Source organism: Tachysurus fulvidraco, chromosome 5, assembly GCF_022655615.1.
Source record: "Tachysurus fulvidraco isolate hzauxx_2018 chromosome 5, HZAU_PFXX_2.0, whole genome shotgun sequence".
In the NCBI taxonomy this organism is placed as follows: Eukaryota; Metazoa; Chordata; class Actinopteri; order Siluriformes; family Bagridae; genus Tachysurus; species Tachysurus fulvidraco.
Window position 1 is genome coordinate 29,336,226 of NC_062522.1, and position 16,665 is coordinate 29,352,890.

Consider the following 16,665-nt stretch of genomic DNA (forward strand, 5'->3'; position numbering starts at 1 on the left):
ATCTCGTCTGATTCTTTTCTTTGAAACAAAACACAATGAAGCCTCGAAACTGGTGAAATGAACATTCGTTAATGAGCACAGCTGTCTCGCCTGAGGGAAAATATATTTCGTACTGAAGCGAAAGCTTTTCCCTATAAATAAGCGTCAAGCCAAATTACATCACATCCTCTAAACCGCGCTAGAAGTTATTTTCCTCGGATTGGAGCGGCGAGCTCGGCTCGGCTTGACGTTCTCTTAAACCGAATCTGTGAGCGAGATGAAACGCGATCAGTAGAAGAAAGGATGGAGGCTGCTTTCAGGCTTGGAGTCGAGAACGAGTGCTAAGTCTAAACTCGGAATTTTAATCAATCAATCAGCTACTCGATGTGTTTAGAAATCTCGGTCATTGCAGGAATATCCCTGGTTGTCTGCCTCTCTCCCTCATCAGCAGCTCTCCTCCATCTTGCCCCAGACCTCTGTATTGACGAGAATTTTCAGGCACCTTTTAAATATTCATAAGAAGCTCATGCATAATTAAGAGCAAATGGCCTCAACACATACTCTTCCACATGACGCAGAGAAGGAAAAGCCAGCAGTGCAACGCGTGCACACGGGCCGAACACACAGCACCTGGCTCCTCACACACACACACACACACACACACACACACACCCTGACATACAACACCTGCTACTAGACAAGTGTGCCACCGAGCACAGAGTGACTTTATCTGTAATGGAACACAGACACGTGCGGAGACATTGGGTGGTGGAAGGCATCACGAAAAGAAAAGAAAAAAACAGGGACTTGCTCGTTAGATCGTTTGCAGATTCTACAATTACTAAAAAAGTTTGAGAGTTTAAGAAATCAGTCATAAAAGCCAATAGTGCATGGCAGTTTCAGGAAAATACATCAACAACCAGGTATCATAAGGTAGTTTAACATGATGTCTTAACGATCTTGCTCCACAGCAAATAGGATCCAATAATGAAATAAATTTTTTTTTATCTGTTTACAGTTACAAGTAATGTAGCGGTAATGCCACTATGATGCTTTCCTATATAGCAGCTTTAAAAAGCTGTAAACAAATGTTACCCCATCACTAACCTTTCTTTTCCTAGCTTTCAAAATTAAGCTGCATTTGTATTATTTGGCCTGCATTCGATCAAACGGGTTGTAGAGAAGTCACAAAAAAAAAACCCCGCCAAGTTCGGCAAGCGGATTCAAATCGACGTGGCTGCTCACGGTGTCGAGTAAACAAAGCAGCGCTGCTTCCCTTTTACATGAGCTATATACAAATGGATGCTGGCATACTAGCTCGTGAAACCTAGAACACTGACTATTTTCTGCTCTTATAGAAATGTACACCACTTTCTGACCAATCAGAATCAAGAATCTCACTAGCAGGCATACGAGAAATTAGTCACGCTGGCTGTTTTTCCGCACATGCTCAGTACACGCCTAAGTGCTCTTATGAAAACAAATCAGTACTATGGTGATCTGAATACACATGTACTGTAAAAGAGGGGAGAGAGAGAGAGAGAGAGAGAGAGAGAACAAAGATAATTTGAAGAGAAGTGACACTATAACGAGAAAGTACAGAAAGCGGAGATGGACAGCGCATAGAGAGAAGACAGGATTTGTGATTTTCACACATTGAAGAAAAAAAAAGAAGAAAGAAAAGAGAGAAACGTGAAGAGGAAAAGGAAGAGAGGATGCAGAGTAAAGATTAAGAGGAGAAGAGGAATAGGCAGATAGAGAGAGAAAACCAGAGGGGGGGGGGGGAGGAAAATCTGTGCTGTCAAGTGCACATTCTTTCAAGATGGTGAAACAGGCAGCGCTTCCCTACATGGCAGTGCTGTGTGGACAGAGAAGAAGAAAGATGGAGAGAGAGAGAGAGAGAGAGAGAGAGAGAGAGAGAGAGAGAGAGAGAGAGAGAGAGAGAGAGAATGAGGGAGGTCTAGAAGAGAGAGAGAGAGAGAGAGAGAGAGAGAGAGAGAGAGGGGAGAGAAAAGACAGAGCCTGGTAATAATAGCACTGCTATCTGCTCTGCCTGCGCTGGTATGAACGGGTGATTTATCACCTGCTGTCACACTGCAGCAAACACACAACTCTCCTTCCTCTGTGTGTGTGTGTGTGTGTGTGTGTGTGTGTGTGTGTGTGTGTGTGTGTGTGTGTGTGTGTGTGTTACACTCTCTTAAAAACACACAAGTTACATGGTCCTAATAATTGAAAAGTAATCTACCTAAAAAGATCTCTTTATTCAATCACAAAACAACAACAGCTAATAATAATAATAATAAACAAATTCATGCAAGTCAGATTTTTTAATCTTTCCCCAAATTAAACTACATTATATTTCATTTAATATAATAATGCTGACATAATATTAGCAATTATTTTAGATGTACAAATGAACCATTTATTGCTCTAACAGATAAAGAAAGAAAAATAAATAAATAAAGTTTTTTTTTTTTTAAAAAAAGCACTAAAATTATGTTATAATTATTTATTAAATTAGAAGTCAAATTAAAAATTAAGAAATAAAATTAGACAACACTTGTTGAAACAATCCCATATAAATGTGTCTAACAATTACTATATAAAATGATAAATGAATGAATGCCAGCTAACAGTTGCGTCGTCACGACAGCGGTACAAAACCAATATCCGATATCCGATATGAACACCCCCCCCCCACCACCACCACCACCATGCTGCCTCGACTGAGATGATTTTTGATTTATTGTGTCCGGGAGAATGATCTTGTGATGCTGTGTGATATATTGCACACATCAATCATCACACGCATACAGAGACTCGCTCGCTTCTACAGCATCAGCGGCCGAATCCCGACTATCGTTTCTTCAGACGCAGGAAGTGGTCTGATCTCCGGGTGAGGGTGTGACGATATTAATGAGCGACGTGGTGTTGGAGATCGTCCGGGGTGAAGGGCGCCGTCAGATGGATATAGATAGAGAAGGGACTGCGGCAGGCGGGACAATCAACTGCGCAAATGCGATTTGTGTGCGAAACTCGATTGTGTTTATTGCGAGATGCTTGGGGAGGGTGCAGCGAGAAAGCAGCTTCATAATGCAGTTAACATGTCTGTGTGTGTGTGTGTGTGTGTGTGTGTGTGTGTGTGTGTGTGTGTGTGTGTGATCATGCCCTGCTCTTTGGCTGTGCAAGTGCAAATGTGCAGTGGAGCGAGAGAAAAGGAAAAAGCGCTGGTTATTTACAGGTCAGTTAGCGAGCGATTGTCATAGCGCCGTCATATAAAAACTGTACAGCGTTGTGGGACACACTGAGTGATGGAGCTCTTTGCTAATGTGACAGCTGCACTGATTGCCTTCCTTATAAATAAATAAATAAATAAATAGTGCTAAATACACTCTAAGGCCAATTTGGAGCTCATGATATCGCAAACGGAGAGGTTTGATACAGCAAAACAAACTCTGGCTCTCAGCATTAAATTACATTTGATTTGAGGATGGAGCATTTTTTCACTTTCACATTTGGGTAGAATTTTACATTGCTCGAGCACCGCTACCATTAGCAAAGAAACCAGCCGGAAGGGGAAAAAAAAAGCAGTTTCACATAAGCTAACAGGATGGTTTCGATCCGTTTACGCGCACTAACAGTATTTGGTTGTTGCCAATTATCAGCGTGTTTTGACATTTCTTCGGCACCGTGGATTCCGGTCATCTGGAAGATTACTGAAAAACGTCGGCGGTAGTTTTGTTGTCTGCTAACTCAGGAAAACGACGTGTGGTGTTACGATAAAACCACGTCATGAATCATGAAAGAACGACAAACCAACGTTCGGCTTCGTTTAGATTTGAGGATCGCCCGCTCCTGTTAACACTTAGGCTATAGCAGCTGCTTTATATACACATCTCTTTATATTGATGTTAATGCAACTACATCGCGCCATCTCTAATGTTACCATAGAAACAACAATGTATCGGAAAGACTAAATACTAAATTTCCTATATGCAAGTTGGTATTATTTGCAATTTGAAGATACTAGAACCTAGACGTCATTGTGAGATGATTGTGAGCGTGCACGGTGAATACAACAAACTCAAAAGTACAAGCAGCGATCTGCGGGGACCAAGCACCGACAAAAAAAAGACCATACATTCCCCGATTCATCTTATAGCCGCACTACACTTTGAAGCCGCACTGTTAATCACCACATTCTGACCAATCAGAAACAAGGATTTCAAAATATGCATCATAAACTCAGCTGAACTCTGGTACGCTGCACCATTCAGCTGGTCTGTAACCTAATACTGGAAAAGGTCAGCTTTCAGGGAGCATTTCATGTGATCAGCATTGAGATTTCAACACAAAACCTGAAGAGCTTGTTTGTTTATGGTCCCTTGAACGTTCTTGGAAAGAAGTGGCCTCTGGATGAGCTAGCTGTGAAGAGTGCCTGGACCCCGCATATCGCTGCTCACGAGTCACACTTTTTTAAAAAAATTTTTTAAACAATTTCAAAATAAATTTATGACATCACTAATATAGTTTTCTACACAGACGCACTGTAAGCATCCAGCTGAGTAGAGTGTGAAATGTTAAGATGGAGATGTAACAGAACAGCTCTAATGTGCGGAAACACCTCGGCGTGTCCAGCGTATGCGGCGTTAATCGCCCTGAAACGTGCCGCTCTTCTTCTTCGTCCTCGGCTCCTTCTTTCACGCTCTGAAAAAGCCCAGATGGGACCTCTGGTGTGCGTCCTGCTGTCCTGACTGTCCGTCAAACTGCTAAGCCGGGAGATTGCCTAGCAGCTAGTCAGCACCTGTCCTTATAGGGTCTGATTCGTTCTGCAGATTCTGACCACTCGGATTGTCAGTCGACATGCTTCTGCTACGAAGCAGTAAATTGCTGCAGAGATTTCTTGGATCATTGGCCACTGGCTACAAAAGTAGAAGTGCAGGCACGTAAACACGGACACACACTCTCTGCATGCAGCGTGTTGCATGTTTGCTTAAGTCCCGACACACACTTTGTCCTTCTACACACTGCAGATGACCGAGAAACGAGTCGATCTAGTTTTGGATCTAGTTGTTTGTTGATCTAGTTGCGAGCCGCTTCCCGCGATGACGTCTGCCATAAGAGACGACTTTTTTTTTTTTTAAGTCAGCCTCACTTTTAAATTTAAACATAAAATCTAACAATCAGGAACAACCAATTGTCTGAATTCAAATGAGAACGAAAGTAACAGATTCTTCTATAAAGAATATAAACCCAAAAGATTAGCGAAGGAATTCATTCCAAACGACTTTAGTGCCCAGAAAGCCCCCCATTTACAGATCAGGTAACCGTTAATAGAACAATCAGCTTTTAACAAAAAATCCTACACCTTAATCCTGCTCTAAGTACATTATCTCATCATGGCAGAGAAGTCATTTCCTGTTGTTGTGTAACACCTCGAGAACAACCTGGATGAATCACGCTGCTACATCTCCGTGTATCGTCACCAGCCTTTAACATCAGCTGTGTGGATGCAGAAGCTGAGGACGAGCAAAAACCTCGACGCCTGACGCCGCAGGGATACGCCGGGATGTGACTACAGAACTCTATGAATATTATTACGATACAGTATACAATTACAAACACAAATCTCCTAATTGTATTTCTTTGAGAACGCCTTTCCCAAAGAAATCACGGTCAATATTCAAAAAATTCAAGATGTCGTGATCGAAGAATCAAACACAAAACCTACCAAACAGCTCCATATTTAGAGGAGCATGTAATTTGTCAACATTTTTGAAATCTGACAGATTCATCATGCTAGCGTTAGAAGTAGATAATACCGTTTGTGCTAAAACTCATACTGTGCTGTAATCAGGTTACCTGTCCTGCCGTTCTTAGCATGTTAGCGAGCGTTTGCCGTGAAGTCCGACTAGCCTGCGCGGAGGAACGCAAGCTGCTGTGGTAAAATTGAGAAATTAGTAACGTATACGCACATATTGTACATCCATACTAGCGCATTTACCCAGCCCGGTGTCCGCCTGTTTGTTAGCTACATTAAACTGCGCTAACAAACTCTTCTTAGCGTTGTCGGTTTGCTTGCTTGGAAAAGCGGCACGTTGGAGCTTTCGCTTGTTGAAAGCATAAATCTCGCTATGCATGTAGGAGCACACGCCTCGCTCCTTAGGTGTTTTGGTTGTCAAATTTGGCTTGATGAAACATTTAGACGCGTGGTAAAGTCGTGAGCAGACTGATTCCTGAACAACTTGGGAGCGATCGGACTTTAATCTCGTTATGTTATTATTTGCATAACGTAACCCTGAAACGTAACCTGGTTCCGAATCAGTCAGTCGACCCACGAATGACCCGTGCTGGTGGCTAATGTACAGATATGTTGGTATACGGTTGGATGTCACGTAAGCGTTTAAAGTGCAGATCCCTGTTGAGCTTTTACATAAGACAGACATGTCCTTTTAAGCCTTGTGTGATTCTCGCTTTCCAAGGAGTGAGAATACGTGTATGTGTGTGTATACATGTATAAGTATTTGTGTGCGTGCATGCGTGTGTGTGTGTGTGTGTGCGCAGAAGCCATACACGGCAGGTAGGAGTCTCTCCCTCCCCTCGGGGCACACGCTCGGGTGGGGCTCTGCAAATATTTCAACAACCCTCGACTTCTCTCAAAACACTTTCTTGCCCTGGTGCATGAGAAGCCGTATAATCTTTCCCTTTGTGCCACCGGCGCACCGAAGCTTCCTTCGCAGAGTCTCTGTGCTGCATTACGCCGCTATAACTCGATAAGGAAAAGTCTTATCCCTCCTTATCCATCTTTCCTACCAGATGGGATCGAACTGTTCTCTCTTCTGATCCAGGAATCTATTTTTAACCTGCATTCGGTCGGCCTATAGGTTTGCCTTTTTTGTACGGTGAAGGGGTGGTCAGTTTTAAAAAATCAATCCCGAGGCGTTGTGGCCGTACTACCCCCGCCGCTACCCCCTTCCTCGTCTGCAGCTTTTAAAGGAAAACAGAGAGATAACAGCTGCTTGAGCCTGAGGGGAAAAGAACGAGGGAGGGAGGGGAAAAAAAAAGAGGTCAAAACTGTAAAGGGAACAGGATTGTGAGGTATGAGAGAGATACAGTGTGCAATGTGCAGCCTGTAAACAGGGTAAAGTGCAATCCAACTAGATGGAAGATCACAGCTATACTGGTGTGTGTGTGTGTGTGTGTGTGTGTGTGAGAGAGACTGACAGATAGATAGGAGGCATAGTGTTTGTAGAACAACTGTTTCCAGGCACCTGCCCCCTTCGCTCAAAAGCCAGGGGTGAGTTATGGGGGACAGCTGGAGGGGAGGACAACAAAGCAGTTTTCTTTCTCTACCCCCCCCCCCCTCCCCACACTTTCCTCCCTCCTCCTTCGCCGTCAGCCATTCGTTAAGAGTCTAGGCCTGTCTGTCAACGTGGCCCTAATGCGCACACTCAAACCTGCACATGCTGACACGCAGCCTGCCGTATTTTCACCTTTAACGTGATATTATGCTGCAAGCTCCAAAGCGTACGTGTAAACGTTTCGGGTGTTCCAACAAACATTCTGAACGCATTTCCGAGCGATGGGACATGCAACAAAACAAGAGAGCTGTCGTATTTACCGGAAATCTAGCGCATGGTCTACTTACCGGCAACACGGAATGGTAATACAGTCCCATCATCGTATTCGGACCAGGACCCTGTCGCTGCTTATCTGTTCTCTCGCTGCCCTGCAGTCTCTGTGTCCCGCACATTCAAAATCTCCCTCGCTCGCTCGGTCCCCTCCTCTCAGTGTTTCCGCCTAGCGCCCCCTCCCCACATCGCACTCCTCTGCAGCTCCAGATCGCTCTCCGTCACGCTCTCTTGCGCACTGTCGTTTGCGGTGTGGCGTCCTTGCCTGCTCATCTCTCTCTCCCTCTCTCTTCCTGCTTGTTTTTTTCCCTTTCTCTCCTCCCCTCGCCCAGATACCATTTGCTTGTTCACTTGCTTGCTCCCTCCCTCCCTCCCTTTCTCTCTCATCCACCTCCTCCTCCTTTGCCCTGTGTCACACCTGCAAACTTTTTTTTTCCCCAACTCTCTTCTCCCTCCTACTTCTCCTTCTCTCTTCATGTAGGTGAGTAAATTAGGGCTGTTTGCACCTCTGGGAGCGAGAGGGGGGAAAAAATGAGCCTCTGAGCCCTTCGATGGCGTAGTACAATAATCCTGCCGTGTCTTTGATGACAACATCCACGGTCTTCTCTCGCTGGCTAATGGAAAGCCGCGTTGACGGAATTGTGGGACGGCAGTCAGTGCTGTGCTTTTTTTCCCCTTAATGGAACCGCACAAAGCCGTGGATCTCCAATAAATTTAAGATTCTACAGACTGAAATATCGCAGCTCTACCGGCTGGACTGGTGCTTTCTGTCCGTTCTGTACGTCTCTTGTTCTTCTAATATCCGAGAGGGGCCAGATGAACCGGGAGCTTAGACCCGGCCTCAGAGTTTAACAGACGGTGATAAATGGATAAAGACAGGGATGGAGGGATTACAGAGAGAGACAGGAGGATAAACCCGGGATGATATGAGGATTAACTACAGCAACTAAACAATCTGATAATTCACTCAAATTCTACAAAAAACCAGCCTAAATGCTTGGAGTGGCATCTGTTACGAGGCCAAAACATAAACAAGTGTGTAACAAGATATGGATTAGAAGGGGAAGGGTTCAAATAAATAAATAAATAAATAAACAAATAAATAAATAAAAACCTAAAATTAGAAATGAATATATAAATAAATACAATTGATTAAGAAAAAGGTCTATAATCTTTAAATATTCCAGTTTTTTAAATGACCATTATAATATTGTTTGTATTTTTGAAACAAAATTTATTTTTAAAGCCTTTTTTTTCCCCCTTCATATTTTTAAACATATTTTTGTACATAAATATTTTAATTTCCTCCTGCTTTTTCCCCCTTCATACCAATCAGTGTAAAAAAGTTCATAATTTATATATGCATAAAAATGTTTTTTGGAAGAATAAAAAAAAAATACAAATAAATCATTAAATAAATAAATGAATGAATGAATAAATAAATAAATAAATAAAATTCTAGCATGAAAAACTAGATTATCAGATTCATGCCACGTTCTGATCATCCAATCACGTGACAGCAGCACAATTAAGATGCAGGTCACCGGCAGTGGCATAATAAATATGGTCGTTGTGGCACTTATTGTGGCAACAAACTTCTCTCTGGAGTTTACAGAGAATGGAGTGAGCAAAAACAAAATGAGCCTCAGTTCAGAGATGTGAGGGTCAGAAGGAGGGGACAAGTTTACACTAACTCGAGTAATCACTCATTACAACCGTGAAAAAGTCTCTCAGAACTCAAAAACATGCACTGAAGGCAAGAGGGTCAGAGGATCGTGTTTTTCCCTGTTCTTATTTATAAAGCTGTTGCTTCGAGTCTGTGCCATGTATGTCCTGTTTGGCGACAGACAGGCACTGACTAATCCAGATATGGATTTCGATTATCAACTGATTTTCACCTCATATGGCTTTAGAAGCACTGTGTACACACACACACACAAGTTATAATGAAACTGAAGGCCCATTTTTGCATTGATTTACGAATCACAAAGTTTTAAGCGCAAAGGAATGATGTATTCATTTATATTTACACTGCGCGCGCACACACACACACACACACACAAACACCCATTATTTGCATTCATTTAATAATCACATACTTTCAAGCATTTTCAGATAGAACTATACACCACACACACACACACACACACACACAAGCTCTGTTCTAATGAAGCAAACATTTTGCACGCAATTGCAAGTTAGAACAAGCGCTTCGGAGAACGTTAGAGAAGCCGGCGCTGCCGTCCACCAATAACCTTCCAGCTGCTAGTTCATCCTGTTAGAAACTGAAAGGTGTGTAATTTCGTCAATCACAACACTTCTGCACTGGAATGGCTCTGCCTCTAAACATGCTGCGGGGCTTTCAGACGAGCGATGATTTAACTGAGTCGGCGATTTGAACAAGTGGGGTGTGTGGGGGGGGGGAGTCTTGCGTCGGTGCAGACTTGCTGGAAAAGTTATCGGTGCTTTGCTGCGTTTATTTCATCTTAAGAATGAGTTCAATTAAAATTGGGGCTGTTAGATATTGTTAAACAGCATGATTAACAGTTGTGAGACTGTAGGAGTCGGGATTGTCTAACACAAACAGCTGGATCGTCTTCTGTCTACACACACACACACACGCGCGCGCGCGCGCGCGCACGCACGCAGACACACAGTTCCTCTGAAGGAACATGCAGCTTTTAGCACTTTTGACTAACAGGTGGCGCAGTTACACACAGACACATGATTTTATCTAAAACATATTGTTAAAATCTGTACAATGGGCCCGGTTAAGCTCCGCCCCCTCAAACTTGTGTTTAGCTTAACGACTTGAGGACGTCGTGTCTTACCTGACTGGCTGAGGGGTATCCGTGGAAGCCCATGGTGAGTGGATCATTGTTCTAAGAGGGGAAAAAAGAGAGAGAGAGATAAAACATTAAATGGGTATAATAGTTTATAAAGTTTAAGTAAAGCTGCATTAATAATTCTTTTGCTCTAATCGGAGCTCAGCGAATTCTCTGCCCTCTCAAACGAAAAGAAATCTGGTGAATTTGGACAGTTGTGTACTGAAAGCCGAAAGCTACGCACTAACGATACACACAATAGAAGAGCTTATGAGTCAGTTCTGTGCTTTCCTAATTCTTTAAATCTCACCCGTTTTGGACATGTAGACAAGTACCGCGTCTGTGACGCCGACGCCGACTCGATTTCATGCATTAAGTGAAATTAGTGAGTGCATTTGGTTGCTGCAATTACGGCTTTCTGTACACCGAGTCATTAGTTCCTTTCCAAAAAAATTACGCCGATTGTTCCAATACAATATCGAGCGCTCACAGCCTGAGAAAGTAATGAGTTATTTCAGAGAAAAAGCACGAGTCATCTTGTACACGCACATGCTCAGAGAGAGGGAGATGGGGGGTTTTGGCAGAGAGAGAGAGAGAGAGAGAGAGAGAGAGAGCTTTCTTTCCATAATAAACATTTTAAACACTAACTCCACCCCTACTGCTTCTCCTCTCTTACACAGGCCTGAATCAAACACTCCTCCTGCTCTGTCATCCTGACCTCCTTCTACCAACTACCCCCCCAACAGACACACACACACACACACACACACACACACACACACACAGACACACACAGACAGACACACACTTGTGTGTCAGAGTGGGTGTCATGGTAGGAAGCCCCCCCCCCCCCCGTTTCAGCTTAATCATCAGGAAGTCTTTCAGTAGAATCACTGAGCTGCCACAGCTATGCAAAAATCAGCTACGCAAAAATGAATCACGTTCCACGTGATTCATGAACAGCTCCAAGATCTCTAACGATCTTCTCTTCAACACACTTACGGTCACTTACTACAAAAAAAGGACATTGAGCTCATTGATGTAAAACTGGAATTTATCATGTGATAGGAAATGAACCGACACCTTCTGGCCGAGCTCTGAGCCTGAAGAGATCCGGCACGCGGCCATGAGAGCGCGGCTTCCATCCAAAAAACCCATTTTGCACAAGCTCGGAACAGACGTCATTAAAGAGCCGGTGCTTTAAGAAGCTCTCTCAGCTTCGAAATGACCTTAAAAACAAAATGTCTTCAGAAACTGGACCCTGTACAGGGTTTAAAAAGTCTTAAACACACACACACACTTCTGTGTGTGTACACACAGGCCTTATGTAGTTAATTGTCCAATAATGGGCTCTAATCAGATTATTGCTGCTCTAGTCACTAAACTGTGGAAGCTTTGCTGCATTCCCTCACTCCAGTGGAGCTATTGTTTAGACATTAAAACAAGAGGATGCTAAAAGTGAGTGAGAGATGGCGAGAAAGAGAAAGAGAGATAGCGAGTAGCAGAGAGGTGAAGAGTCAATGCAGGGTTCAGATACAAAGCATTTGGCCTAAATGACGGACTTCTCTAATCGTACCACAGTGACGTCGTGTTGCGTCGTTATGCGCAGGAACAAGTTAGTATTTTATTTTGTTTACTATTTTTACTCTCTTATTTCATTCATTTACTATTTATTTTTTACCATTTTATCTTAATGGTTAAAAAGAAGTTTTTTTACACATATTTCTCTCATTGAGTTTCGTTCTCACAAATACTTTACTGCACGCGCACGGGTGCTTTAAAAATCTAATTATTCGAGTAGCGAGTTTATTAAAATGGGAGATAAAAAGCAAGGATAGTTTATTATGAAATGTATAACAAAATATGAGGTTTCTCACAAATTACAGGCAAAACAGTAGTGTTCTAATAAAAATGAAAGATATTTTATAAATATTAAATGTTATAAATTTTTAAAGAAACAAAAGAATTAAAAAAAATAGCATAGAAACATTTTACAAATGTTTACTTTTATATTTTATTCAATTATCATATTTAGAAAATATATTACAAAAAAAATAAATTCAATATTTATTGCTATTTTTTCTAAATCATTTCTAAGCAAGTTATGCAACAAAACGCTGTTCGGAGATCCGAGCTATCTTCCTGGATATTTTCTTGGTGAGCACGTTCGTGTTCTTCGTGTTGTTACACACTGTAAGGCCTACAACTAACACCAAAAGGAAACGAGTGTGTTAAGCATTTCCCCAGATGACTGTTCTGTCACAAACGGAGAAAACAAACTGGTAGACTTCGGTCTGTTAAAAGTTGGATCGCCATGTAGTGGAAAAATTGATGCATAGAAGAAGAAGCCTTAATTATTGTCACATGTACGTTACAGCACAGTGAGATTCTGTCTTCACACATTTACCAACTTTTAGAGGTTGGGGTCAGACATTATACAGCACCGCGAAAGCAGTGATGGTTAAGGGCCTTGCTCAAGGGCCCAACTGTGGCAGCTTGGATGGGCACGGTTCACAAAACCCACAGTTCGGTCCGTATCACGGTTTTAGGGTCACGGTTTTCGGTTCTGTACGGTTGTCATTTTTTCTTATAATCTTCAACACTCCAGAAATTTTCTTCAGCATTTGATATATAGCTTATTGGCTTAATGATCCACAATTTAGGATAGTCACATTTTTGTAATGTAATCATGCACTAACTGAATCTGACTTGACTTTAAGCTTATTATTGGGACCATCTCTGAGTAAAAGCTAGGTGTGATTTTGACACAGCAAGAGAGAAGACAATGATGATGACATGCTTTTCGTTTATTTGGCAAAAAAAAAAAGGGAGAATGTGTATTGTTATCTCTACAGGAACTTTAGTGTAGCTCTTACAAAAAAAATGTAAAGAAAAAGAGAGGAACTTTTACAAGCTCTGTCTTTTAAACAAGTCAAATATAATGTAATAACAATATTATGAGGCTATAACAATAGCAAAGGCCATAATCATAAAGTCAAGCATAAGTTTAACCATCTTAACAGGATAAACAATGCTTCTATTCCCTGAGAGTGAGGAGTCCTGTTTGTGCTTAGACACATTGGCGTGATGTCTTCTCAAATGAACTGTCATGTTAGAAGTGTTGCCATTAGCATAATGAATGCATTTTGCACAATGCTTCCACACACTCGCAGTTCTATCTACTGCTTTATTTCCGTTGTCATCATAAGTAACATGAAATCCAAAATGGTCCCACACACCGGATCTGAACGACGCAGGCGCATCCGCCAACTCTGGGCAGCCTTCATTATCTCCTCCACTTGCCATTTCTGCAGCACTCCATACTCAACTTCTATATGTATGTTCGTGTGAAACTGTCTGAGGCAAAACTGAGCACGGGGCTAAATTGCGCATGCGTCAAACCATGCGACGCACACACGAACCGAACAGAGACAAGCGAACCGAACGGTTCGGGTGTTTTTTCATGTACCGTGCCACCCCTAGTGGCAGCTTAGCAGTGCTGGATCTTGAATAGAATGGGGCATAGAAGCCTTTATTATCACCACATATACATTACAGCACGGTGGAATTCTTTTTTCCCCACATTCCCCAACTGAGGAGGTTGGGGTTAGAGTGCAGGGGCAGCTATGATACAGCACCCCTGGAGCAGGGAGGGTTGAGGGCCTTGCTCAAGGGCCCAGCAGTGGCAGCTTGGCAGTGCTGGGCCTTGAACCCCGATCCTCCGATCAACAACCCGGAGCCTTACCCAGTTGAGCCACCACTGCCATCCAAAAAAAACATCTGGAAGGTGCTTTTGCCAAATTTGTTCAAAACGGTGACGATGAAGAAGAGGATTTTAGAAAGCTGAAAACTGACGCAGTACCGTAGCTAATCGATAAACCCTGTGGGTGTTTATCTTCTAGTTGTATTGGAGTTGTATCTGTAACGTGTCCGTTTGGTAAAACATACCGAGACTATGTGCAGATGGAGACATGTACAGTGTTCTGAATGAATAAATAAAAAATAAAAAAAACCCTGATTTTTGTGCGTCTCTCTTGAGAAACAATACCCTGCGTTGTGTTGAACAGTCACCGATTAGTGAGCAAAAGATCGGGTTAATGTTTGCTGTAGATAATCGAAACACGGCCTTTACGTCGCTCTGAGACCAAATCGGTGCGTTTCATTCACGAGCAACCTCACCTTTGTACTTTCACCGAGATAAAGCCGATTCTTAAATGCCTTTCAGATGGACAGGTGACTGGAGCTGATTCGGAGATTGGAACTTGTTTTAGGTGGGTTTGTGGCTTTGAGACGTGAAAAATGTAGACGGAGCTGTACGCTGCCGGTTTTCTGGAGCAGCTGTTCACCTCGGCGCTCTGGTGAGAGAGGAAACGCATGGCTGAGATTGCAGCCTGTCCTTTTTAGTTGCATAAGCCAATTAAAATAGCGAGGAGGAGCTACGGGGCAAAATTATATATATATATATATAAAAATGGCGTCACTTTTTCCTCTGCCGCATGATTTCTAGCACTCCAACCTATATTATAAACAGCTGTTCACGTGCATTTTTCTCGTGCTCTCTCTCTCTCTTACTTTTTCTAGCTATCTGTCTCTCTCTCGGCTGGAACTGATGTCCCTCTGCATGTGTCCCCTGGGGGAACGCAGAGAACTGCGCATGACACCCACAGTGCAGTCCAGAGAGTGCGAGAGGGACAGAGAGAGGGAGAGACAAAGCACATACGGACGCTTAAAGCAACAGCGCAGCAAAAAACAAGACTCATGCGCACTGGCCACTTTAATAGGAACAGTGTCCGTGCCAATCGTGTTACGGTTCTACTGGGTTGAGTACTTACTGGGATTTCCACACATACGACGTCTGTAGAGTTTATATAACAGAATGGTGTGTGTGTGGGGGGGGGCATATTTACAACTACGTCAAGAATAAAGAGCTACAGAAGTACAGAACTATATGAGGTCCTCAGAGGAGGAATCTGGGGTTAACGAAATGAAACAACTGAAGACCAGAAGGAAAAAAAAACGCTTGCTGTTTTTTCCTCAGCGTGCGATCAACTAATGGAAGTCTATGGCTTTCAGTTCAGCGTGAAGCCTACTGGGTTGTGAAAGCACATTATGCAAATTTTTATTTCAAATTCACTATTATTTTTAGCGCGAAATACAATCTCGACTCGATGACGTCATTTGCGTTCGGTATAACCGCGCTCCCGTTTTATTGCTGGATTTCTTACAAGCTTTATTCAAACCGTACTTCCTGCACCTCATAAGCACGCTTTGGTGTGTGAAGTGATGTAAGGGCTTCAGAACGAGAGCGGTTTTAAACAGGTTTATCTGTTTTACACACAAAACAATACGCCTCCTGGTACACAAAACCATGACGGACGCTTAAGCGGGTATTGTGATGTGAAATTTAATAGCGGTACTGGCTGAAACCCCCCGACCTCATAAACATTAATAGAGGATGGGAGAAAGCATATCAGTGTCAGCGGGAACGAGACGAGACGAGAGACGAGGCAGCAACAGGACACATCTGCTCGCCATGTGTTTGCAAAGCGGGAGGAGAAGAGAAAGGGATGGAGAGATTTGAGACGTGGAATGTCTTGGAGGAAAACCAGACCGAAAAAGGGGGGGGTGGAGGAGAGAGAGAGAGAGAGAGAGAGAGAGAGACCAAGAGAAAGAGAGAGTGTGGGGGAGGGAGAACGATGAAGAGCATTAAAAAGACACAGAACAGAGACTGTGAGTCATACATAAGCAGAAGCTTGCACTAAATTTCCTTTAAAACTGAGCGCGCGCACGCACACACACACACACACACACACACACACACACACACACACACACACACACTTTCCAATTCTTACCGTCTATACATATTATCAAAGAAAAAAAAAACAGCATTTGATATCTAATTACTTAAAATATTTATCACTCAAATGCACTTGAATATTAATGAGTTTATAACGTTACACTGCTGCACACAGAGCCAACAGCCATCAGCAGTAACGCCACACGGTACGTTTGTGTTGGGTGACGAGCACGTCAAGGGAAATAAATTGGTGCCGGATTCATTCCGTATTTTGCCGTACTTCCTTCTGAAACAGGAGGACGGAAGCGATGTCCGGTTGGAGTGATCGACTTTACAACAGCTGGTGGTGTCCATAAGCCACGCCCCCAGGGGATCGAATCACCAGGAAATTAACTAGCAGAGTATAAAAAGGGTAGTGTACGGAAGATGG

At 42.9% G+C, this 16,665-nt stretch overlaps 1 protein-coding gene across 8 annotated transcripts in view; it reads right to left on the bottom strand.

Moving 5' to 3' along the window:
• The window catches only part of rbfox2 (RNA binding fox-1 homolog 2), a 51,787-nt gene that overhangs the window by 25,109 nt on the left and 10,013 nt on the right, over window positions 1–16,665 (bottom strand). For 7 of the 8 annotated variants that reach the window (XR_003438525.2, XR_003438524.2, XM_027133493.2 and 4 more), the window contains exon 2: window positions 10,442–10,492. Coding sequence is in view for 6 of the 8 variants with exons in the window: in XM_027133493.2 (XP_026989294.1) it covers window positions 10,442–10,492 (51 nt within the window). In the remaining 2 variants the exon portion in view is untranslated. Of the gene's footprint in view, window positions 1–7,627; window positions 7,898–10,441; window positions 10,493–16,665 lie in introns of those variants that run through there. The other variant, XM_027133497.2, reaches the window with a different exon arrangement.